Raw genomic sequence first — 24,878 nt, 5'->3', positions numbered from 1 at the left:
GAAGGAGTAAGGAGTTACATATATTGTCACTAAATGATATAATTAGAGAATCCACATAGAAGTGTTACAATAAGATCCAAGGTTCCAACAAATAATGAAACCCCAGACAAAAATTTCCCAACTCACCTCCTCTTTCTGATGATGGGATAATCAAATTGATATTAACAAATCACAAAAACAGCTGCACCTACATCATCAATTTTTTTATTCCCTCATATTTCCACTTCCTTAACTCTGTTTCCTTTCTCACATTCGTATTTGTCGGAGGCCAATTTCCCATGCTTTTCAGCCGAGGTTGTTTCACTGAAAAAAGAACCATCACCGTCTTCCACTGGGACATCATCGTATCTGTTTGCACTGACATAACCGTTGCTATGATCTGCAAAGCCATTTGCTGTCACTATGCTTTTAATCGCATCTGCCTGATTTGAATCTGAATCTTCTCTTGCGTTTTCATAATCCACTGAAACACAAGAGCCATTATTAGGCACAGACAAAGTAGGAATCGACTTAGCCAAATCACTCTCATCTTGCTCTTCCATGCAGACTGAAATCTCTTCTAAAACAGATGAGCATGTATTTGATCCATCTGAATCTTCTACGTCCCCCATGTCTTTGTCAGCTTCAGAACCGTGCATATATGATGATTCAACACCGTTACAGACAGAGACATTATCGTTTACATCAATAATTTCAACATCCTTCGACTGCTCTCTTTTAACTCTGGAGTTTGTTTCAGCCAAAGGCATGTCTTCAATCATTTCTGGACTACTGTAATTCTCAGTTTTCGATTCCGGGAGGCATTCGGCGTGTTCAGTTGAGCTAGGCTGCACCTCTGCCGTCTCCGGCGAGACTATACTTTGAAGTCCTGAAGCTCGAGCATGAACCCTGTCATTGTATTGAAAGAAAATGAGGTTAACCTGAGTTCAAAGAGCATCTCATCCTTTAGGCATGGTCACTAGCATACCTGCTATACAACAGCATATAAGCGCTCTGAGAAAGCACCTCTTCCAACTCCACTCCAACGACCTGAGCATCATAATCGAATTCAAAAAAGGGTACTTGAACTTCAAACACACCACAGATTACAGTAAACAAAAGAGGAAAATGTTCAAAGTTTCATGGAGAGACAGTGAAAGTTACCTTCCAATCATCTATTCTATACCAGTTCCCACAGAAATCCTTGATGTAGCAGATGTAATGACCAAAAAATGAAGCATTTAGCATATCAATATGTACCACGACTGCGTATAGCTTATAAATATCAGATCCATCTCCAACTTCACTCATGTAAGGGCTAAGGTCTAAAGTCTCCGGGAAAGCTACTCTCTTGTTAAGTTTCCCAAACCTCCCACTCTGCTTGTTAACAACAACCCAGAAAAAACAAGATGATAAAAATTGTCATTTTCAAGAAATATTCAACTCTTAATGTGATGACAAAGTATGAACGTATGAACATCTAGACAATTTACACCCACATGAGGCACATTTTTAGAAGGGGAAATTATAACTAAACATATGAACAGATATTTATATTGCTTAAAGCGTCTATCAACAACTCAGCAACTATATGGATAAAATTAGTCAGACCTGAAATCTTTTCAAGGCAATTGTAAGAATATTTGGAGCTCGTTTAACTGTGAGACGTTTCCATGCCTTGACATAGCCCTTGCACCTGCAAACAGGAAAAAAAAAGAACTCAGTTAAAATGACAAGATCTACCTGCCAAAACCAAAAGCACACCATTAATGTTAGAGATCTCAAATTGATTAGGAATGAAGTCAAATTATAATATACAAGTAAGATGCAATCCTCATCTTACAAGTTAGTTTTGTAGAATTGAGTTAGACATAAACCCACTTACGAAGATGGTATCATTTACAACCTAGGACTATTATGTCACCATTATCGTACTTATGTTAGACCACCCATAAATATTTGATCTGACACTCAAAATATTCATTCTGACGTGAGAAAATGTGTTGAAAATCTCACATCAACTAAGAATAAGCCATATTATAATATATAACTCGGGTGCAATCCTCAACTTACATGTTGGTTTCGTAAAATTGAATTAAACATAAACCCATTTACTAAGAATTAAACACTATCATCAGCATTCTAGATTTTATGAAATAACCAGATTTTTCCACAAAAATTCCCTATTTACAAATCGCTCTCTAAATTAGTGCCTCGGCTGAGATATCAGAATATATACACAAAAATTAAAAAAACAAAGATAAATAATTAACAAAGACCTTTAAAAATGAAATTAGTTGATAAAAAATTGCAATATAATCAGGAAAAATACAGAAATAAATTAATTTCCTACTTTTTTACAATTCAAAAAGAACTATGCGCAGTGAGAGAAAATGTGTTAAAAGACACATTTAAATATGAAACAAGTTGACTAAAAATTATAGTATAAACGAGGAAAAAACAGAAGTAAAATTAATTTCAGACTTTTTTTCAATTCAAAAGCATATTATGGTTATTTAGAAAAAATGAAGCAGTGAGAGAAATTGTGTTAGTGTTTGATTGATCTGAAGTCAGTTATAGAATAATACCAATAGGCTAAAAACTACTCTGAAGCTTATAAATCAGTAATTGATTATTCTAATCTAATGAGCATATGGATGGTCAACCAAATATTCAAACAATAATTTAGTATTATTCTAATACAGGCGTTCATATTATAACAATGGTCACTTTTGAAGCAGGATTTCTATATACATGGTAATGAAATTTATCATACTTGTACATATTTTTCCAAGCAACCTTACCCGTCACATTTATACATATTATCTCCATGAAGCCACTCTTTGGCAGTAAACTGGTCCAGACATTCCTCCAGGGAAGCAGCATCTCCATGAATTTCAACTGTCAAATCCATCATATTTTCATACTGATTAGAATTCTTCTCACATTCGGTACAAATCACCTGTTTTTTAGCAAAAAACATGACAGATGGCAGTGTCAGCTGCATTGATAATCACTCAAAGAAAAAGGAAGGCTTAAACATTTCAAATATCCAATATCCACAAGACTAATCCCTGTGGAGATTAAAACATGGAGTGCATGAGAAAGAAAAACATATTACAGGTTGAATCTTACTCACGATTAGAACTCAGTTGCTGTTCAGCTTTTCTCACTCACCACAATAGACCAATTCCAGGTTACGAGTTAAATTGAGCACCTCATTATTACTCCTTAATGAAATGTGCCATACAGTGTATCCGCCCACCATTTTAAGCTTCAAAAGTGGCTAAAATATTTTTTCTAGGTTTACGCCTTCATTGGCAAACATACCCAAAATTTTGAAACATATTTACTTTAAAACTGCCATTTCTCTAAAATACATAAAAAAAAATACTCAAACCAGAAAACTTAGATTTTGGTCAAGTTAGAATCTAACCTCAGATTGAAGGTGGCCACCAAAAATGTGTTGGATAAGAGTTGTTTCCTGAAGCTTGGGAGGAACAGCTTTTTCTCCACCAAATTCATCAAGGCAAACTGATTGCATGGCATCAATGGAAAACCTACAAACATCATTAACATATTGGGAAAACCTATAAGACACCCTTCAAAATAGTTAAAGCACAATTTATTATTGAAAGTCAAATAACACTGATTCAAAGAACAATATGAACCTCATGAACTCGTGTGCATCTTCTTGTCTTCCATAACCCAGTGTACCACCAATATTAGGCAAACGAGACAGAATATTCATTGTAGAAAACGCTTTAGAACTTAGCCTTACTTTTTCAACATGGGTTTCAAATTCACATAGAAAGCACCAATCATTATGACAGCCTATAAAGCCATATGCAACCGAGTAAGCATGAGGAATAACCAAGATCCACCAAAAATTGAAAGGTCTAATTTGTGACATTACATTCACTCCGGTGTCCCTTCTCCAATAGGTAAGCAATAAGTGGCCTTGTGAAAGAGAGACATTGAAGAACAACATTGGCAAAGCAGCTGCACAAATTTGCATTATAAGTTAAATTCCACCGAATCCTCTAATTCCAATGTATCAGTAGTATAGCGTGTAAAGAAGGTAAACCTGTTTCCACAATTTAACAGTCCACATGGAGGAAATCCTGGTTTGTCCCAGTTAAACAAATTGACAAAATCATCATAAGGAAAAAGAACCTGTAAACCCAAAAACAGATTATTTGAGTGCAAAGGGCAGAAAACATAACGATTCAACTCGGTAAGGAATGTATCATGTAATGTTACCAATATACTCATAATTTGAAAAACAGAGAGAAAACTAGGTACATGTTTGATTTCCTTCTTAATTTTTGGTTTTAAAAACTGTTTCCTAAACCAATTTAACGTTACTCAGCAATAAAGTTCTAGTTAAGAATCTATTTTGAAAATTGTTTCCAGAAAAACAGAAATGACCAAATCACTTTGTTCCTCCACCTCCTGTCTAAGCAACCTCATCCAATCGCATTTTAAAAACTAAAAACAAACTTTAAAAATAGAAACCAAAGACACTCTTACATCCTTAAGCTGCTTGATAGGCCTGGAAATTCCGCGACCACATTCGGGAATGAGAGCAATTGATGTTGTACTTCTATTCACAGCAGCAGAAGCTTTGAACCCTCGATTAATTAATCCATTTTGTGAAACTCCTTGCTTCTGAAACTCTTTGCATCTCATCTTATGCTCAGATTTCCAGTGCGCCTGTTGGCATGCTTGTGAGCTGAAAAAACCAACCCAAAGTAAATTCTCCTTTCAATTTCATTCAACTCGGAGAAACACAAACACACAATCAAACAAATAAAAATCGATATAAAAAGGTCAACCTTAAATTCACAGCAGCACAGAAAAAACCGACAACAAAAACAAATCAAACGTTTTTAACGTGTTGAAATATACGAACCAGTAACGAACGGATTTGCATCGCGAACACTTCTTGCTGCCGGGGTTGCGACAAACGGCGCAGACAGAATCGTCCATGAGAAGTCCGGGCATGGCGTCGTGGCGGTGGTGCTGGTGGTGCTGGTGTTGTTCCCCTTCGAAAGTGGCGTCAACCTCGAAGTACTTGGAGGCGGTGTTCTTCACGAGCGCGTGCAACCCCATCGCCAAGACGAACGCGGAGAACACGAATTGCAGAAGCCATTTGAGATCCCATGATGATGAGGACACTCCCGAGACAAGCATCTACGATCACCCTTTCCGCGATCTCACGCCTTTTCATTTTCTTCTCTCCATCACTGAACTCTTCTTCCTACATATGTGGAACGCGCGATTGGATTGGGGCTTTTCGCTTCAGATTCTTTTTCTTCTTCTTCTTCTTGGTGTGATGGTGTTGTGTAAGAACAGTGTGGTTTGGTTTCCCTTTTTCTTGGTGAGTTAGTTTTATTTTGTGAAACAGAACAAGTGCGATTGAGGAACAGAGTTTCGATAAAAATAAGGTTGGAGCGATTTGTTTAGTAAGTTCAGTTTTCTTGCCTTTTTATCTCGTTCTGACGTGCTTATGCGGTTTCCTGATTTGTTTGCCCTCTCTCAGTATTTCCCTTTTCTTTTTCTTTCTCCAAACACAAAGTTATTCGCTACACATTAGGCGGTGCTATACCTTAAAAGTACTTTCGATTTCATTGACAAAAATATCCTTCCGTCAAGATAAGCGCGTTTGGATACGTATTTAAAAGGATACTTTATTTGATTTTTGTCATGTCTGAACATTAAATAAAAGATAAAACGGTTCACCTGATTTTTTTTTTTTTTTACTTTGGATTCTGTTTTAATATGAATGAAATGGAGAAGAGAATAATGTCGAAAAAAGTTGTTAATGTTATGAAATAAATCGAATAATATAGAGAATAACAACAGATAATAGAAAAGAGAAGAACAAGAGAGAATAGAGAATGAGAGAATAGGGAGCCACTCATCTATGTATTGATAGAAAAAGTCTTATTTATAGATACAATATGTAATCTATAGAGGAAACAAATCAACTTAGTTAATACAAATATTTACCATAAAGAGTAATGAATCATATGAGTAAATGTATCAAATCAAAATCAAATCAATGGACAATCATTAATTCATAACACTCCCCCTTAAGTGTTCATTGATAAAGAATGTGCCTTGTTAAAACTTTATTAGGAAAAACCCTTTGGGATAAAAAACCTAGTGAAGGAAAAAGAGTACAACATTCTGTATTCTTTAATACAATATTGTTCATCACATATTCTATTTCTCTCCCTCATGTAAATTTACATCATTAAGGTGACAGAGTCCGAATTTGTGAGTCATTTACTCAAAAAATTTTCTTGGCAAAAACTTTACAAATAGACTTGTCATATTTTTAGATGAACGAATTTTTGGATATCTATATCATCCTTTCAATTGAACAATACACTATTGTCTTCATATATGGTTGTTGATTCCATCTTTCTCGGGGATAGTCACAAGTTTCTTGCACATGTTGAATTATAAACCTTAACCAAACATATTCACAACTTTCCTCGTAATTTTGTATGATTAGACGATGTTGCTACTATGGTTTGTTTCATATACCTTCATGAAACCATTGTGCTACCACATGTGTACAAACATCTTGTTTGTGATAAACCATTGTGACATTGTAAGAATATGTAAAATAACATGCATATCCATAACCCATTGGTCTGAATCTAAATCATTTGGATGGAATAAGCTCATATTTGTAGTACCCTTAAAGTAACGAAGTATATGTTTTACTCCAAACCATTTTCTTCTTGTAGTTGAAGAACTATATCTGGCTTAACAAATTTATAGCAAATGCAATATTAGATCGAGTATAATTCGCAAGATACATTAGTGTTTCTATGACACTAAAATATGGTGCTTCTAGACCAAGAAGATCTTTATCATTTTCTTGAGGTCTAAGAAGAGTCTTTATCAACATCTAACGACCTCACAACTATTGGAGTGCATAATGGACATGACTTGTCCATTTAGAACATTTTAAGCACCTTAATTATATAAGTTTCTTGACGTATAAAAACACCTTTATTTAAATACTCAATTTCTAATTTCAAATAAGACTTTGCCCTTCAAAGATCATTCATCTCAAATTATTTCTTTGAGTAATCAATTGTCTTTGTGAGCTCATTAGGAATTCCAACGATGTTTATGTCATCTACATAAACAATAATTATGGCAAATTCATTATTTGGATCTTTTCATATAAATACAAGAACAAATAGGATCATTTTTATATCCTTCTTTTAATAAGTACTCAATAAGACGGTTATGCCACACACGTCTTGATTTCTTTAATCATTAAAAGAGCATGTTCAATTTTATTGAATAACCCTCTTTAGAGTTTGTCTTGTTGGACAAATAAAATCCTTCAGGGATTTTCAAATAAATATGATTCTCAAAAGAACTGCACGAATAGATTGTAACATCATCCATTAGATGTAAATGCAAACCTTGTTGTGCAACTAGGATAATTGAATATTGCAATGTTGTTGCATCCAATACTAGTGAACATGTTTTTTCATTAATCAATACAAGGTTTTGTGAACAACCTTGAGCAACCAATTATGCTTTGTATCTAATAATTTCATCATTTTTAATTTGATTTTTGCGCAAAAATCCATATGTACCCAACGGGTTTCATAACTTTAGGTGTGCGAACTATATGTTCAAAAACCTTTCGTTTAGCAAACAAATATAATTATGCTTCTTTGCATATTTTCATTTTTGGCCAATCTTTTCTTTGCCGACAATCTTCAATGATCATTGCTTATTGATCCTCATTGTCATTCATAGCATTCATCGCTATGTTATAAGTAAAAGTTTTGACAATGTTAACTTCATTTTGGTTTCATATTATATGATTGATGATATAATTTATTGAGATCTCATCATTTTCAACCATTTCAGGTACCTGAGGTTCTTATGGAACCGAACCATTAATTATGTCAAATGAATCTTTTGGGATTTTAACCTTTTCGATTAGGTCATTTTGCATTTTAGCTCCCTTTCTCATTCAAGAGTTTTTATATTTGGAACCAATAGGTCTATCACGCTTCAAACATGTCCACATGAGTTTTTCAACCCTTTTTTTTTCGCATCATAATAACTGATCATGTCAATCATTTTGATTTGTAAACTTCTGGTTTACTATGACATACATTTTAATTGTACTAATAAACTTGTAGTACAAACTATAAGAGAATGTTGATAATTTCTCCAACACACTTTCTTTTTCAACTCAATCATAGAGATATAAAGATATTTCATAGCTTTTTCATTGTTTGTCTCAATATAATATCCATTTAGACAAATGTCATTGAAACTTAATAAGTTTCTATTCAACTTCTTGGTAGAAGTATAATAGCTCTTCTAGAGTCTTCAAATATATTTGTAGTACTATAAATAATACTAACATTGATGTCTCGCATTATCAAACAAGAGAAAAATTTATTACTCTTGAGAATTGTATAAGTTGTTGCACTATCAATAAGACACATATCTTTTTGGTACTAGTGCAAACATTCGTTTTTCATATAAACGTAAATATCAATATGAGATTTATTTTTTTTAACACTCTCATAATCGATGAGGTGATCAATGCTTCCATTTTCTTTAGCAAAGAAAATAACAATATCAAGATGAGTAGCATCCATATGGCCATAATCAGAATCACCATCTTCATAAGCAAAGTGTGTTTCTATGTTCTTCTCATTATTTGTAAGATGTTTTGGTGTACAATAAGTACAACTCAAATGGCCTTTACCATCGTAATGGTAATAAATACTTTCATCTTTTTGTCAATATTTTCACATTTTCCTTTTCCTTTTTTTTCACATTATTATGCCACTTTTGATGACAAAATGTGTCTTTGAAATTTTCTTTATAACCATGTCCAAAATCAAGATCATGATCACGATCATGAAAATATAAATAAAATGTTGTTGCATTCACTTCTGGGAATGAAGCAGAACCAATTTGGACAGGTTTCATGATTTGCTTGAGGTCAAAAGCTCATTGCTTTGTTCGTTCAGCCATACAAAGGCATGAAATAAATTCATTCATAATATTGATTGCTGCATTCACTTCTGGGAATGGAGCATATTAGGCGGATCTCATGATTTTTCATCAAAAGCTTTATTGCTTTGTCCAGCCAGCCATACATAGGCATGAAATAAATTCACAATATTTGTGAAATCTCTTTTCACAATATATATTTTTGTCATGTTGCTTAGATGCTTTATTTCTATATTTAATTGTATCACAATATTCATTGCATCTAAATATATTTCAACATTTAAAATCCAATATAAGGAATTCTTCCTTGTAATATCAAGGGTCACATCCAAATTTTGCAGCATTTTGTGTGTTTAGAACTAGCACATAAAATAATTATATTAATAATAATAATCACCGTCAAAATAAAAATAATAAGACGAAGATAAAAATTGATAAAGTTAAATAATTCTTATCACAAGAGGAATAATATAAGGTAAAATTATAATTATAATTTGAGAAAGGATTAGAAAGAGTCTGGATTGAGACACGCATAACATTGTCGTTATAGAGAAAAAGCTTCCACTAGTCCTCAATTGGTTGGAGCATTGTGCTGATAACGTGTTATAAAATAAATCGAATAACATAGAGGATGACGACAGATAATAGAGAAGAGAAGAACAAGAGAGAATAGAGAATGAAAGAATAGAGAGCAACTCATCTATGTATTATTATTGATAGGAAGAGTCCTATTTATAGATACAATATGTAATCCAGAAAGGAAACAAATCAACTTAATTAATACAAATATTTACCATACAAGGTAATGAATCATATGAGTAAATGTATCAAATCAATGGACAATCATTAAATCATAACAGTTAAAAGTTTTTTTTTTTCTGGTAAAACATGGATATGGAATGCACCTAAATGTTTTTTCTTTCATATATGGAAAGGAATGGAGAAAAGAAATATATAATACACGTTACATATAATACAAAAATTAGCCATATTGTAATTATTTTTCTATTTAGTGAAAACAAACAAAAACGTGAATGATTTAATAAAAGTCATATAATAATTTTTTTCGGAGTAAATTTTTTTTTTCTTCGAGAAATTTCAATTTTCACTTCTTCAATCCGATTTTGTGGGACACCTTTATATAATTATTATCTAATATTAGAAACGGTCTCCAATTTTTACAAAAAATAAATACATGAGTTTAAATTGTGTGTAATTTTTCAAACATTTTAAATAAAAATAAAATATTTTAATTATTTTAATTACTATGTCTTCAATATCTATCTTAATTAAAATTATCAGAACGATGTAAGTTGATTTGGTATTATCTTTTATAGATCCATAAAATACAGGTCAGATATGGACCGGTCCATCACATTTTAAATTATTTATTTTATTGTTTTTTAATTATTTTTCAAATTTTTAATTTTATTTATATGTATTGATTGATTAATTAAATAATGTTTTTATAAAATTATCAAAATAATTATTATATTTAAATATTAAATTATTTTATTATAATTAATAATTATATTTAATTTATAAAGTTAATTATTTAAGCTCGCAATATTATTATATTTATATTTTTTAAAAATTATATTTTAAAGTTATTTTCATTTTAATTGATAAAAGTAATCAATTAATTCGATCGAACTGATTCGTATTTTTACCCATGAAATAGATAAGCTAAACGAACCGGAAAAAAAAATTGAAATTTTCGATTTTACTGTGCCATCTTGAAAATTATTGCCAACCTAATTTTATCGTACATTTCCTTAATTAATTGTTATTACTTTTAAATTTAATGACATATATTTTAAATTTTAACTATTTAATCCAATTATTTATTATTGTTACTTAATTGATAACTATTGCAGTTGACTATTGACATGAAAAAGTTAAGGATCGGTGTATAACCTGTCATGGTGATGTGATATTTCAATGATAACATATATGATTTTAGCATTAACTATTAATGTGACATTAATGTGTTCACATTCGACTAGAGGTAGAATATATGTAAAATTTTAAAAATACAAAATGAGAAAAGGTACGAATTTTTTAAAAGAAAAAAAAAAAATCACACTACTGTTCAAATAACTCTTGTCTAACACTTATTTTTTCTCGATAAAATATTATATTATAATAAAAGATTAATTTATTTGAGTGTTATATCGGTGTCAAAGATACAAAATAAATAAATACTGATAAAAAAAGTTCAAACTAAGAAAACAACTTCCATATATATTTTTCACTATACAACTTCCAAATCACAAAATAAATCATCCGACTTAGTAGGCTACTCAGTAAAAAATGTTATACATATTATTACTGTATTTATTATTATGTATTTCAACTCTTAAAAATACTGACCAAATTAATTATAGTTTTAATAGTTTTTTATCTTTTTTTTTAGAATTTTTTTATATATTTTGATTATCTATTATAATGTAATTTTTTATCACATATTTTATATAATCTCTTAATTTAAATTAATGTTTATATTATTTAAAAAGTAAGGACTTAACAATTTAAATAACCCGTAACATTGGTATCACATTGTTTATTAAAAATGTCAACTTAGTGAATGAAAATATATTAACTATTCTTAACAAAAAGAGCTAAATTAAAATAAAATTAAATTAAAACACATTCAATAATTCTAATGAAAATTAAAAATGCTATTAAACCTTAATTATGATATAATTATTTAAAGAATAACGTAACAATCATACCTGTTTGGAAGTTCATTCCATAGCCACGAGTTTAACCGTGACAAGTCACACACCTGACAATACAATAGTTTATAAATTATACAAACTTCTTAGGTTAAAATAAAATTAGTCAGCGAATAAAATTATCGTATTAACTTTTAACATGTTTTTCATATAATAATCATATTTTGGAAACCAAATGAATATGTTCTTGGAGAGTCAACTATATTCTGCAAAAATTCTTATATAAACACTTTTAGTTTTAGATATTACTTACTAATCTTGAGTTATCATAAATAATTGTGGATCTTCTAGTTTAACTCTTACATGTGACGTGACTAATAATTCAATTGGTATGAATTTGAGTAAGTGTAAGTTAGATACATGTTGACCTCATAGACCGAGATCAGGTTCTATGTTGTCATAGCCAAAATATATTTGGACGTACACACTGATATTTATATTAATTTAATTTAATTTAATATACATACTTTTAATTTATTTCACATTGTAATTATTTAACACGACGATAGTACATTGAAATAATAATATAAATCATTTCTTATCCATTAATTAAATAAATCAAATGTTTAAATAGTTTATAATCGTTAAACAAGAGAGGTGTTTCAATATTGTCCTTGTGATATTTTTATCATTTACTTTTTTATTAAATACTAGTGAAAACGTTACAATTTTTATGAGAGTAAAAAATAATAAAATTATTATTATTATCATTATTTGGTTGTAATTATAAAATTAAAATAATGTTGTAACTTTATTACAAATAATTTATATTTATTTTGTTGGATGATTTTATAATAAAAATAATAATTAAGTTTAGAAACGGTCAAATAAAAAAAACTAATTAAATTTAAAGAAACAATTATTAATAAAATAATATATTAATTTTAAAAAATAGTTATTAAAAGAATAAAATTAAAAATGACTGTGGAAAAAAAATGGTTCTGTTTGTATACAGGTATAAACTCTAACATTTACCACTTTATCATCTTAATTTCATTTTTTCAACATTTTATGTCTGGTAACATGTCAATTCTACCTGTTTGCCAACCACTGTTAGAATATTTTGTCATCAATTATTATGTCAAGTGACAAGTCTATTAACAATAATTAACTGTCAACTGTTAATAATAAAGTATATTATAGTAATAAAATACGTGAGAAAATAACTTAAGTAATCAATTTCACAAAATAATGTACTTAAATCGCAAAATATGTACCAAGAAAAAAATGCACACTTATATGCATAAAGTTTTGAATGCAAAATGTATGAAAAAAAAAAACTTTAAAAACGACCAGAAAACCCTAAAAAAAGTTAGTTGAAATTTTCTATCCGAAATAAAAAGGTGGTGAGATAAAGTTAATTTTGAAGCAAAGAATAAGATTGAAATGAATGTTGGTGTGGTTTTGAAAATTGGAATAATGTGTTATGTTTTGTATGGACAGAAATGAAAATAATTAATAGTGTACTATAACACATCTTACTCTCCAACTACTTAGATATAATTACCACCTAAATCTCACATAGGATTAGTTGTCATAATATCTAATGTCTAATGTCTACCATTGTTTATTAGCCAAGCTATGTTTTTTATTTATTATGGCCACATTCGGTATTTAAATTTTGATTGAATTAGCTTCACACACAATCCAATGCATTACAATTCCGAATAAAAGTGGGTTTAATTGTTCTTTGAAAACAACATTTTGAGTTCGTATTTATGAATGCAAAAATATGATTTTAAATTGAGTAATCAATTAATAGAAAATGTTTTTTATTGTATAATTCTGAATGAAAATTTGAATTAAACGGTAAGAAAGTTAAAATGTGATTTTTAGATTATAAGAGACACTCTAGATTACATAACGCGAAACTTTTATTATAAACTAGTGTACACACATATACGTTGTTATGTCTTTGTGTATGCATTTTTTAAATATACATGATATTATATTAATAGGTGATGATAATATAATATCATTAATTTAATATATAAAATAAAATTATATTTATTAAAAATAAAGTGAAATATATAAGGAAAGATAAGAGAATAATTGTTGATAAGTAGAGAAAAAGAAAAGAGTAGAGATAGATGATTTTATAAAAAAATTTGTAAAAAAATATCTTTATATATTATTATAGATAATACTTGTTGATGTGAAAAATAACTTTCAAATTATACCGTCCAAATTCAAACAAATTTTCTAGATTGCATAATTCAAAAGTAATTTTTAAGGACAAAGTGGTAATTTTAATGTTTAAGGAGGTGCAGATGGAAAACATGGGAGCGACAAAAATCCAGAAAAAGAATAACGAAGTTACCAAAAAAAATATATTGTACTTATGGGCCCAAATGCGGTCGCTTTTCAACCTATGGATCAATAAATGCGCATTCTACTGTTCGAAAAAAAAAATAACACTGTATTCTGTTGCAGTAAATAAAATAATTTATTACTGAAAAATACTGTATTTAAGCCCAATTATAATAAAGTAAGTGGTGGATTAATTATATATAAATAAAAGGAAAAAAAAAACTTTTAAAACGCAAGTTGCAGAATTTGTTTACTGGAAAGAAAAAGAAACATAAGGTTAAGTTTTGGGGCGAATTAAATTGTGTGATGCATATAGTGCGCATGAGTGGTGAGAAAAGAAAGTTAATTGGATTTTGATTAGTATTATTAAATTGAGATTATGGTGAAGTTAATGCATGTGAGCATTGTTTAGTTGGAAGAAGAAGTTGACAACGATAGATACAAGTTTGTTCAATTATATGCGGACACACCCAAATTTTACTATGCACCAAAAACCGGAGTGCTGTTTTCCACTATATTTTGTATTCATTACCTAAATTAACCTCCCCTTGCAACTAAACAAACTTCTTTGTTTTTTAATCGAATTCGATTTTAAATATATTTTTGTTATAATGCAAAAAAAAAAAATTATTATCAATGTAAGCAATCATTCCTTTATAATCTTATAAAGAAAATCTCTGTCCTTATTATTTTCAATTTTCTTTTTTATTGTAAGATTTAGTTTTCTATTTAATTAAAATTATTTAGTTAAATTGAATATGTAAATTAATATAGATTCAATTTTATTTTAATTTTATAATTTAAGTGATCATTTCAGCCCGATCAGAATTTCAATCAAAATATATTTTACTATTTCCTTACATATCAAATTCCATTCCTCTTGTTTCGTAAGAATTTTGTGATTATATGTGAGATTAGATGTAAATAGATAAAATAAAAAATTATTGATTAAAACTTTTTCTAAATTTTGCAAGTTTTTTAACAATTATTTTTAAAACATAGAAATCAAGATAAAACTGACTATTCTGAATTTGAATTGATGGCATATAATTGTTGTTGCAGACTCAAATTGTGGTATAATGTACATTTATTGAAATAAATAAAATAGGAAAATATGGATTTGAAAAAGTGTTTTTAATATTTATAATAATTTATTATTTTTGCATATTTTACTTATATTATCGTTTCATCAACATTTTAACAAACACTACTTAACTTTAGTGTAGAGACTCTAGAGAGTTATTATTTAAAAGTTTGAACTGAAACATTTTTTTATTAAAGATTTAAAACTAGGTAAGAAAATCACCACAACAATTATTTTTCTCCTTGAGCTCACGTCACTAAAACGACAACATTGAATAAAAGTTGGTATTTTTTAAGTGAGTCTTTAACATTCATGCTAAGTCACATATCGTGTTTTTATGATATGTTTTAATGAAAATGCATAAAAATATTGCTGGGAAATGATATATGAATTTATTTTGAGTGTAAAATTTAAGAGGAAATTGTAGTAATTTAGAAAGAAGGGCCCGAGCTATGTGTATATTTTTTATTTTGTGACTAAGGTGTTACCTGCAAATGCTTCCAAACTTTATTTCCGGAATTTGTGGATTCTGCTTCCTCAATTTGGCAATACTTTGGTCCCATTTCATCATTTCCCTGTTTCTATAACATTCTGCTTGTGTCAACTCAGTTAAAATTATGTTATTCAATCACTTTAATAATAAAAAATAGTAACATATTTTTTAGGTTTATAGAAGAAGTTTTATTGGAGAAAACAAACACCAATGAAACATGAGTCCAACCACATAAGATATTGACATCATTCTCAATCTAAAAGTTTAAGACAATGTGTTTATGGATCTTTATCCTTATATAATATTTTGTTTTTTCATTTCTAACCAATGTAGGACTTAGATTCACGATTGTATTCCAAACACATATTTTAATTTTTTTTTACTATTATTTTTTTATACCATTAAAACAAATTACTATAAAAAAAAAAAAAATAACAAGTGAAAGAGACTAATGGCGTCTCATGAACCATAAATATTTTAAGACAATCCGCTTATTAAGGATGTTGTCCAAAGCTATCACTTCAGGTGGAGCTGTTGTTAATAACAAACTATTTGAAAAATGCTAACCATTCCTTAATCATGTTTAACTTATTAAATCAACCCATGATTAACCTTTTTAGACTCAATCCTTAATTAAATCTTATCTAATGCATGTTCCTGACGTTGACATAATTCTCACATATAGAATAAATCTATCATGTATGGACAGTTTAAGCTAAAAAAAATCATATACAAATAATTATTAGAGTGTGAATTTATATTTAATTAAGATGAAATTAACACTACCTAAGACCTGTGATAATATGAGAATATCTGTTTTAAGTTATTAAACTACGTAGGAAAAGGATTGTGTCACGTGGAAGGTTGATTATCATGGGATTAAAAATTGGGTTAAATATGGTTTTGGTCCCTCAAGTTTCAGCGAAATTTGGAATTAGTCCCTCATCAAAACTTTTGACCAATTTAGTCTTTTATCTTTCAAAATACGTGAATTTAGTCCTTTTAACCAAATTTTGTTAAGTTTATCTGACGTTTCGAGCGCATTTCATGATAGTATTTAAGTTAACATTGAAGCAAAAATGTGTCAAACAGTATAAATAATTTAAATACTATCATGAAATGCGCTTGAAATGTCAGATAAACTTAACAAAATTTGGTTAAAAAGACTAAATTCACGCATTTTGGAAGATGAAGGACTAAATTGGTCAAAAGTTTTGATGAGGGACTAAACCCAACTTTCGCTCAAACTTGAGGGACCAAAAACATATTTAACCCTTAAAAATTGGTGTGTTTAAGCTTAGCCAATATATGCATGAATGATTTTTGAGTGAATAAGACCAAACTGAAAAGGAAACAACGCTTAACGATACGACACGATCGCATGACGTGAGCAGCGAGTTTTCTACGCGCCACCGTGGCTCAATTTCATATTAATTACTTTATTTGTGAATAAATTCCTCATTTAATTAAATTTTAAAAGTAAAATTGTATATTTTAAATTGTTCGCATGTGATCGTTATTTTGTTTGTTTATTTTCATGTTTTAATTGATTTATTTATTTTTGTTTAATTAATTGTATTATGTATGCGTAACAGGGGCGTTAGGAGACGGACACATGGGAGATATAATTTAAACATGTGTTTGGAAATTAGTTTTTCAATCCATTTTTTTTTTGGAGTTTTTTCTAAGTTTGTACGAAGGCTTATAAAAAGTTTTAGTTGAATTTGGTCGGAATGGTTTTCAAACAAAGGTGCAATCATATGGTTAAAGTTGATTAATTTTCTTTGCCTTCTAAATAACATAGGCTAATATTATACAATCCAAATGTTAAACTAGTATTATCTTCCTTTTATGGACAATGACATATAATGTTTGGTTTATTTAATCAATCTACCCTTGCTTTCCCTAACCTATTACAAATAATCAAAGAAGCTTGGTTTACAAACTAAAGCAACCACCCGATCGTGGAATAGATAACACCACTTCACATTGCTTGACGGATATTTATATAAAATCTGGAAAATTTTATTTGTGGTTATTTATGAAATTTTCGTTTATAAAACGTTTGAGTGTTCTTTTTATGGTTATTTTAAATTAAAATTGAGGTTTTATCTAAATATTTACTCTAAAATAATTATGCTAAGACTTAAACTATGGTTAACAAAACCCAGAAAAGTTACATATAAAATTATGATTAGGCTAAAATTTATTGAATTAAATTTATATTTTATATATTATATTTTTTTTTAATAAAAGAAAAAGTGTGTTAAAAGCGGAGTAGAAACTGTTGCTGACAATTGTCATTAACTTCAAAGTACGTGAGTTGATTCGGTAAACCCACTGACGCGTGGTTCCACGCGCCGCACCAGCACCACCGTGGCACTTGGGAAAAGGCGGGGAACAGCAATGGTTTCTTGTGGATTTAAAAACCAAAGTGTCCCCATACACACCCATTTTCTCTCTCTACGGTTTAATCCATTTTTTTGGGGAGAGAGAAAGAAAAAGAACAAGAACAACGACATCATAAGATAAGGCATACCATATGCTTGTTTAATTAACACCTGAGGCTTTGCTTTTTGCTGAGGAAAGAAAACTGTGGACTTTCGAAGGTTACAACATAACATTGTTTGTCACAAAAAAACAGGAAAGAAACACAACAGCAGTTAAGAAAGCCAAACATTTCTCCATCATTAGGACCCCCCTAATGCACGTACCTACCTGGGTTGGTATTCTTTTTCATCAGTTTTTTTATTAAAGGTTGTTGCTTTGTACTTCACATATTTATAAACACACGCTTTCCTCTCTATTTGCTGATTGCTTCTTTCTGCTCTCCTGGAACCTGCTGCGTTTCTTGTGATACATTTGAATACATAGTGGAAACGATTCTTCTCAGAGACTGGTTTGCAGGGAAAAAGCCTTTTGAACGTTGCAATTCTCCATTTGGCTGTTGAGGTGGGATGCAAAGGATGCTAATGATCTTTTAAGCTCGAAGTTTGTTGTTTTTTTATCCTTTCATTTCATTTTACTTCATCTTTCCTGGCACCTAGTTTATGTGTATCCCAATTCAATAATTGATAAGTACTTGCAGGAGATGGGATAAAAAGATAAAACGAATCAAACTTCTTTTACACTCTATAATCATCTTTGCATTTCAGTTTTTTCGAAGAAGTAAAATGACATAACTTTTATAAAGCTAAATGCAGAAGTTGATTTCAGCTTGTGGAGGAAATTCAATTTATTTTCTTCTTATTTTTGCCTATTATAAGAACTTACTGGGGAATTTATTCAAACAAGATTTTAGTTCCAAACTTTGACGGGACTGATCTTCTCCTAACTATTGGAGCAGGGTCCACTGCTTTGGCTTCTATCTGAGAGTGCTGTTCGCTGCCTCTTATAATGCAAAAGGCCAAAGAGTTAAACTTGGATTAGCACAATTTTCATGGTCTGCGAGATGGAGAATGATTGCATAGAGGACATGGACATTGAGGCCCTTCCTTCAATGTGGCCTGAAGATATTGGAACTGATGTTGGAAAGCAGTTTATAGAAAAGCCTGGAAGGGACCAAGACATGTTAGAGGAGGTTACTATCATGGAGGAGCCAACTATAGTTGATTTCAAGCGACTCATGGAGCTTACAAATTTTACAGAAAAAGGGTCTTCTCAGTTGGCGTACCTAATGAAACACTGGGAGTACAAACAGGCCAATGTTGTGCGTCTTCTCAGAGAAGAACTCGACAACCTTAGCAAGCAAAGGCAGGATGTTGAGCTCAGGAAATTAGAGATATTGGAAGAGCATCGATTTGAGGAAGAAAGATATGGGGGTGATAAACGCCCAGTTTCTATTTTGGATGACGTTTATGATGGTATATGGCATGATATACCTTGCAGGAAAAGTGATGCTGTGGTTCAAAACAAGAAGAACGAGATTGATGCTGAGTATGACACCGTCATGTACTGGAAACAGCGAGCCTTGCAATTAGAGAAGCAGCTGGAGGCAAGTATCCAAAGGGAACAGATTCTTGAAGAAAAGCTGCAAGAAAGTATAGCAAACATTGAAAGGCAATCCTCACCTGTGGAAGAACTGTCCCAGATCCTGAAAAGAGCAGACAATTTCTTGCATTTTATACTGCAAAATGCACCTGTTGTTATTGGCCACCAGGTAAATCAGTGTGTTGAGTTTTTTTTTTTCTTCATTTGGAATAACTTGTAGAATAATCATAGGATATTATGACTTGAAATTGATTATGAGATTTTGAGTACTCTTTAAGTACTAACAAGCCAGTAGGCACTGCTTGATGATGGCTCTTTTAATCTGCTTGATATTTTTGTTCCAGGACAAAGATTTGCGCTATTGCTTTATATACAATCATTTTCCAAGTTTACAAGAAGAGGTAATGATTCCTGTTGAAACTCTAGTCATGATCAATGTTGCTTGAGTTTGCTTTGTTCTAGTTGTTTTCTATGAAAAGCTGCTGAAAACTGAGAAGAAGCTTATTTTCCTCTCTTTTAGTTCTTTGCAAAGGACTTTTAGGTATGCTTAAATATCTTAGCTCTTTACATTACTCATCCTTTTCAGGACATCATAGGAAAAACGGATGTTGAAATATTCACGGGAGCTGGTGTTAAGGAATCTCAAGAGTTTAAGAGAGAAGTTTTGGAAAAAGGATTGCCTGCAAAAAGGGAAATCACTTTTGAGACAGAACTGTTTGGGTCAAAGACATTTTTGATATACGTAGAGCCCGTGTTTAGCAAAGCAGGGGAGACAATTGGAATAAATTACATGGGAATGGATATAACAGATCAGGTAGGTGTTGTCTTCTTCAGTTTTACTTACATTTTTTCTTTTTAACCAAGTCAAATGGTGTGTGATCCATATAGCGAAATCTCAATCAGTGGGATAAAACTTTGTTGTTATTGTCGTACTTGTATTCTTGTTCTTGTAAAGAGAGTATTATGTTTCTTAAAAAAATTCAGGTGAGAAAAAGGGAAAGGATGGCAAAGATTCGGGAAGAGATTGCTGTTCAGAAAGCCAAGGAAACAGAACTAAATAAAACCATTCACATTACAGGTTCAATCACTCAGTCAAATCTCATTTATCAAATTTTCTTCAATTTGTTCTTGCAGCAAGAAAGTTTATTATGTTCCCCTCCTCCTTTTAATAGAGGAAACAATGCGAGCAAAACAAATGCTGGCGACAATGTCTCACGAGATAAGATCTCCTTTGTCTGGGGTTGTTAGCATGGCTGAAGTTCTTTCTAACACAAAACTCGATTGGGAGCAAAGACAACTCTTGGATGTCATGCTATCTTCTGGAGATTTGGTTCTTCAACTTATAAATGACATCCTTGATCTTTCCAAGGTTGAGTCAGGTTATAAATCTATCCTTGTTCCATTTCTTACTAAAAGAAATCTGATTTATGTAAAATAGATTTTAATCATTCAGATAGCAACTTGGAATTTGCTTATGGTTAAGACAAGTAGTGCTTTGGAGTTTTTACTTTAGGCACTGATATTTTAAAATTTGATCATGCTTCAAAATCCCTGCTCTATGTAGGAGTCATGAAATTGGAAGCTACTAAATTCCGGCCAAGAGAGGTAGTCAAACATGTACTCCAGACTGCTGCAGTTTCGTTGCAAAAAGTACTAACCTTGGAAGGACATGTAACTGATGATGTACCTATTGAGGTGAGGAGTTAGTAATAGTTACAATACAACGTTAGCTCTCACATATTTTGCATTTCTATTGTCCTTAAATGCTTGATTTCTTCAATATAAATATTGTCGCATATTTAGCATATTTTTCCTATAAGGTCTGTTAGTGCTAACTGTTTGCAGTTCATATGGTTCACTAATAATTTCAGGTCGTTGGTGATGTTTTAAGGATGCGGCAAATTCTCACAAATTTAATCAGGTACTAAGCTTCATGCCATTAGTAGTCTTGTTTCAATTAGTTTGTCACGTAAATGATCCAATTTTTCATTTTCATTTGTTGTTTTGAGGGAGTGGTCGGTTGCTTTATATTCACTGTTGCTACTATTTTGCAGCAATGCCGTCAAGTTCACCCATGAAGGCAAAATTGGAATAAACCTTTACGTCGTGCCAGAACCTTCTTTTGCAAAGGCAGAATGCATGCAAAAGATGACTTCAGAGCATTCAACTATTTCAGTGAATGGTTTGAAAGAAGATAAATATCTATCAACGCCTCAAAGTGGCAGCAACAGAAAACCTCTTGGTGATGATTGTCCCAGCCAAAACCATGCATTCAATGATGAATGTAGATCACCGGTCAAAAGCGAATGCTCAATGAATGGAGACACTGAGGAGCAACCTTATTCAGCTGGAACAACAGTGTGGATACGTTGTGATGTATATGACACAGGCATTGGAATACCAGGTACGCAGTGAGCATTACCTTTTTATTCATCACAAGTCACAACCCTGATTTCTTTTCTTCTGTTTGTTTTAGAGTTTTACTTTGTATTCACTAGTTTGAATTTTCTTACAGAAAAAAAGTACTCATCAGATGAATATTTTTTCCATGTTGTAATGCGACAGAAGATGCTATTCCAACCTTGTTTAAAAGGTACATGCAAGTCAGTGCAGATCATTCTCGAAAGTACGGTGGCACCGGGCTAGGATTAGCAATATGCAAACAGCTGGTAAACTGAAAATGATGTTTCGTTTTCGTAACAAAAAAGGTGATATTTCATTTGTTTTCTCTCTTTACTCAATTGCTAAATGTTTCTTTGCACTTGTAATAGGTTGAGTTGATGGGGGGTCGTTTAACCGTGTCTAGCAAAGAACATTACGGTTCTACCTTCACTTTCATACTCCCATACAAGGTTTCAAATGCTTGTGATAATTCTGATGACCAGGATGAGCTGTCTGATGTAGAGAACAATGATGCTGCATCTGATGATACAATAGAAAGTTTCTTCCAATTCCAGCCACGCACTTTGGGCTCTCTGTTCTCTTCTAATGGATGTAGCAGGACACAGATGTTATTACCAAACAAAATTGGCTACACAAGCTCCCATAAACTTGGTGGATTTTCTGACAGTTTATATGCAATCCTCTCTAATGATATCATGTCAAAAGAGACATGCTCAGTTGACGATTCATCTTCAGTTGTTGATGGTCCAGAAATGTCTGAATCGGCCAGTTCATCTGGTCACAGCTCAGAAGCAAAGAACAGAAGTTTAGTTAGCAGAGATAAACTGCAGCAAGATAAGGCTCATACCTGGTCCTTGAATGGTTATGCAGATTCCTCTGAAGCAACTGTAGCAAGTGGAGAAACGGCTGCAGCAACAAAGTCATGTGAATCCCAACAAACATGTCAGGGTCAGGGAAAGACAAGCACAACTATCCAATCAAGTAACTGTACACCAGGAGTAACCAAATCCTCATCAAGGCCTAAGATCCTTCTTGTTGAAGATAACAAGATTAATATCATGGTGACACAGTCCATGATGAAGCAATTAGGCCATAGCATACATGTTGTGAATAATGGCGTGGAAGCTGTACGTGCAGTTCAGCGCTGCTCTTTTGACTTGATTCTGATGGTAATTTCTGGGATCTGTAATGGAATCTTGTGACAATTTCACCATAAAAAATTTTCTGTTCATTTTTTAATATTAACTTTACTTGATATGAGTTCTACTAATCTTTTGGCACTTGCATTTCATAGGATGTCTGCATGCCAGTTATGAATGGTCTTCAAGCAACAAAACTGATTCGATCTTTTGAGGAAACAGGCAATTGGGATGCTGCAAGAAATGCTGGAATCGAGCTAAGTCTTTCAGATTCATATTATGAATGTTCTGAACCTTCTAGAAAGCGAATTCCTATTGTTGCTGTGAGTAATCAATCACTCTCTGTGTTCCTTTAGTGTGACTGTGATGCTAAACAATCTTAAGGATGATTTTAATTTGATATTGGAACAGTTTCCAGTGTAGTAATTTTTGAGAAGTAAATGATCATTGTGTTAATATTCATCATAATGATGCAGATGACAGCAAATGCTTTGTCAGAGAGTGCTGAAGAGTGTTATGCAAATGGAATGGACTCGTTTGTGTCAAAACCTGTAACTTTCCAGAAACTGAAAGAGTGTATTGAACAGTACCTGAGGTGATACACTGAAATCCTTGTAAATTTCAGGTAGTGTATAAAAGAATGTATGTATAAAAGCATAGGAAAGTTTTGTAATCAATGCATCGTGTTCTGAAGGAAATGCATGAATAATAAGTTAGTATTAACTACGTGCCTAGGATTAGTTGTAGCAATGAAACCATAAGTATTTCCAGAAATGGTATATTGGCACTACAAACGAACTTCAAAAATGAAATTTACAACATATATTAATACTTTTATTTTCATAACCAATATAATATTATGAAATCATTATTCATTTTTTTTAACTTGTATAATATATAAAAAGACTACTAAGTTTAACTAAATTATATATTAGATGTAGTTAATATTAATATGTTCAAAAATATTAAATTATTTGATAATAAAAATTACAAGTTTAAATGTTGATTTAAATTAATTATTTGAGTGCATTTATAATTAAATATGTTTATTAATTTAATTATATAGTATGGAATTAATATATTCATATTTATAAAATTAAATTTATTGCAATAACTTGTTTGTAATAACTAATTGATGTAGGTATATAAATTTCATAACATTGTAAGTTCTTTATTGATTACAAAAATATTTGATAACAAAAATTTAAAATTTAAGTTTTAATTCGAATTTAAAATTTTGTAACATGAATAATGATTTCATTGTAAAAATATTAAAATTCGAAAGCACGATAATATTTAAATAAATACTGGGAATAATATTTTATTTGAGGTGCACGAGTGAAGAACCGTTAGTAATAGTAAAAGGAGGTAGGATTTCATAAATTTGGTTGGAGTCCAACCAAAAACAATGCAGGTTAACTTTTCTAGAGTTAGGTTTTCCTTGACTGAACAGAAGTTGATTAATTGGAGTTGAAATTTACATGAGAAATTTTAAAATTATAAAAAAGATAAATATATATTTTTAATCTATTAAAAATGGAATTTGATATATATTTCAAACTTCATATATACTGGTCTTAAAATTCATAAATAAATAAATATTTACATTAATTCATAAATAAATAAATATTACTTTTTGGAAAGAGAAATGACACTTATATCTACCTGTATACACATACCCTCATAGTGACGTGCTTCCAATCAAAATTATTTGAACTTCA

At 30.9% G+C, this 24,878-nt stretch overlaps 2 protein-coding genes across 3 annotated transcripts; one reads left to right on the top strand and one right to left on the bottom strand.

The window, feature by feature from the left end:
- On the bottom strand, positions 1-5,540 carry LOC114163917 (ubiquitin carboxyl-terminal hydrolase 18-like). The gene is made up of 11 exons (XM_028048304.2): positions 4,895-5,540; positions 4,513-4,714; positions 4,067-4,155; positions 3,896-3,981; positions 3,651-3,813; positions 3,416-3,539; positions 2,784-2,941; positions 1,591-1,675; positions 1,144-1,356; positions 968-1,029; positions 1-888 (listed from the first exon to the last, which is right to left on the bottom strand). Exons 1-11 carry the CDS (start codon positions 5,173-5,175, stop codon positions 213-215), a joined length of 2,139 nt encoding a protein of 712 aa, XP_027904105.2. The 5' UTR covers positions 5,176-5,540; the 3' UTR covers positions 1-212.
- A 12,794-nt stretch (positions 5,541-18,334) lies between these two features.
- On the top strand, positions 18,335-23,855 carry LOC114162337 (histidine kinase 5-like). Of its 2 annotated transcripts, none has more exons than XM_085666339.1 (13): positions 18,335-18,577; positions 18,972-19,784; positions 19,960-20,016; positions 20,202-20,429; positions 20,600-20,693; positions 20,788-20,994; positions 21,180-21,310; positions 21,487-21,536; positions 21,670-22,019; positions 22,184-22,284; positions 22,387-23,187; positions 23,313-23,480; positions 23,634-23,855. In XM_085666339.1, the coding sequence occupies exons 2-13, from the start codon at positions 19,065-19,067 to the stop codon at positions 23,754-23,756; spliced, it is 3,030 nt and encodes a 1,009-aa protein (XP_085522465.1). In that variant the 5' UTR covers positions 18,335-18,577; positions 18,972-19,064; the 3' UTR covers positions 23,757-23,855. The 2 variants fall into 2 exon arrangements, with proteins under 2 accessions (XP_085522465.1, XP_085522464.1); XM_085666338.1 differs by having other exon boundaries at positions 22,181-22,284.
- The last annotated feature ends 1,023 nt before the right edge of the window (positions 23,856-24,878 follow it).

This window comes from Vigna unguiculata, chromosome 9, assembly GCF_037176805.1.
Source record: "Vigna unguiculata cultivar grain cowpea cultivar isolate G323 ecotype 2 chromosome 9, ASM3717680v1, whole genome shotgun sequence".
NCBI classification, from domain to species: Eukaryota; Viridiplantae; Streptophyta; class Magnoliopsida; order Fabales; family Fabaceae; genus Vigna; species Vigna unguiculata.
Note: the sequence above shows the minus strand (reverse complement) of the source record. Positions and strands in the feature narration are given on the sequence as shown.

What these genes read in the sequence shown, in the direction of transcription:
- LOC114163917 (XM_028048304.2), bottom strand. Translation starts at nt 5,175, where the DNA reads ATGCTTGTCTCGGGAGTGTCCTCATCATCATGGGATCTCAAATGGCTT. An exon ending in AATATGTATAAATGTGACGG is followed by an intron (nt 1,676 to 2,783) that starts GTAAGGTTGCTT and finishes TCCTGTTTGCAG; the next exon opens with GTGCAAGGGCTATGTCAAGG. An exon ending in TTGCCTTGAAAAGATTTCAG is followed by an intron (nt 1,357 to 1,590) that starts GTCTGACTAATT and finishes GTTAACAAGCAG; the next exon opens with AGTGGGAGGTTTGGGAAACT.
- LOC114162337 (XM_085666338.1), top strand. Translation starts at nt 19,065, where the DNA reads ATGGTCTGCGAGATGGAGAATGATTGCATAGAGGACATGGACATTGAG. An exon ending in CTGTTGTTATTGGCCACCAG is followed by an intron (nt 19,785 to 19,959) that starts GTAAATCAGTGT and finishes TTTTTGTTCCAG; the next exon opens with GACAAAGATTTGCGCTATTG. An exon ending in TAGCAATATGCAAACAGCTG is followed by an intron (nt 22,285 to 22,386) that starts GTAAACTGAAAA and finishes CACTTGTAATAG; the next exon opens with GTTGAGTTGATGGGGGGTCG.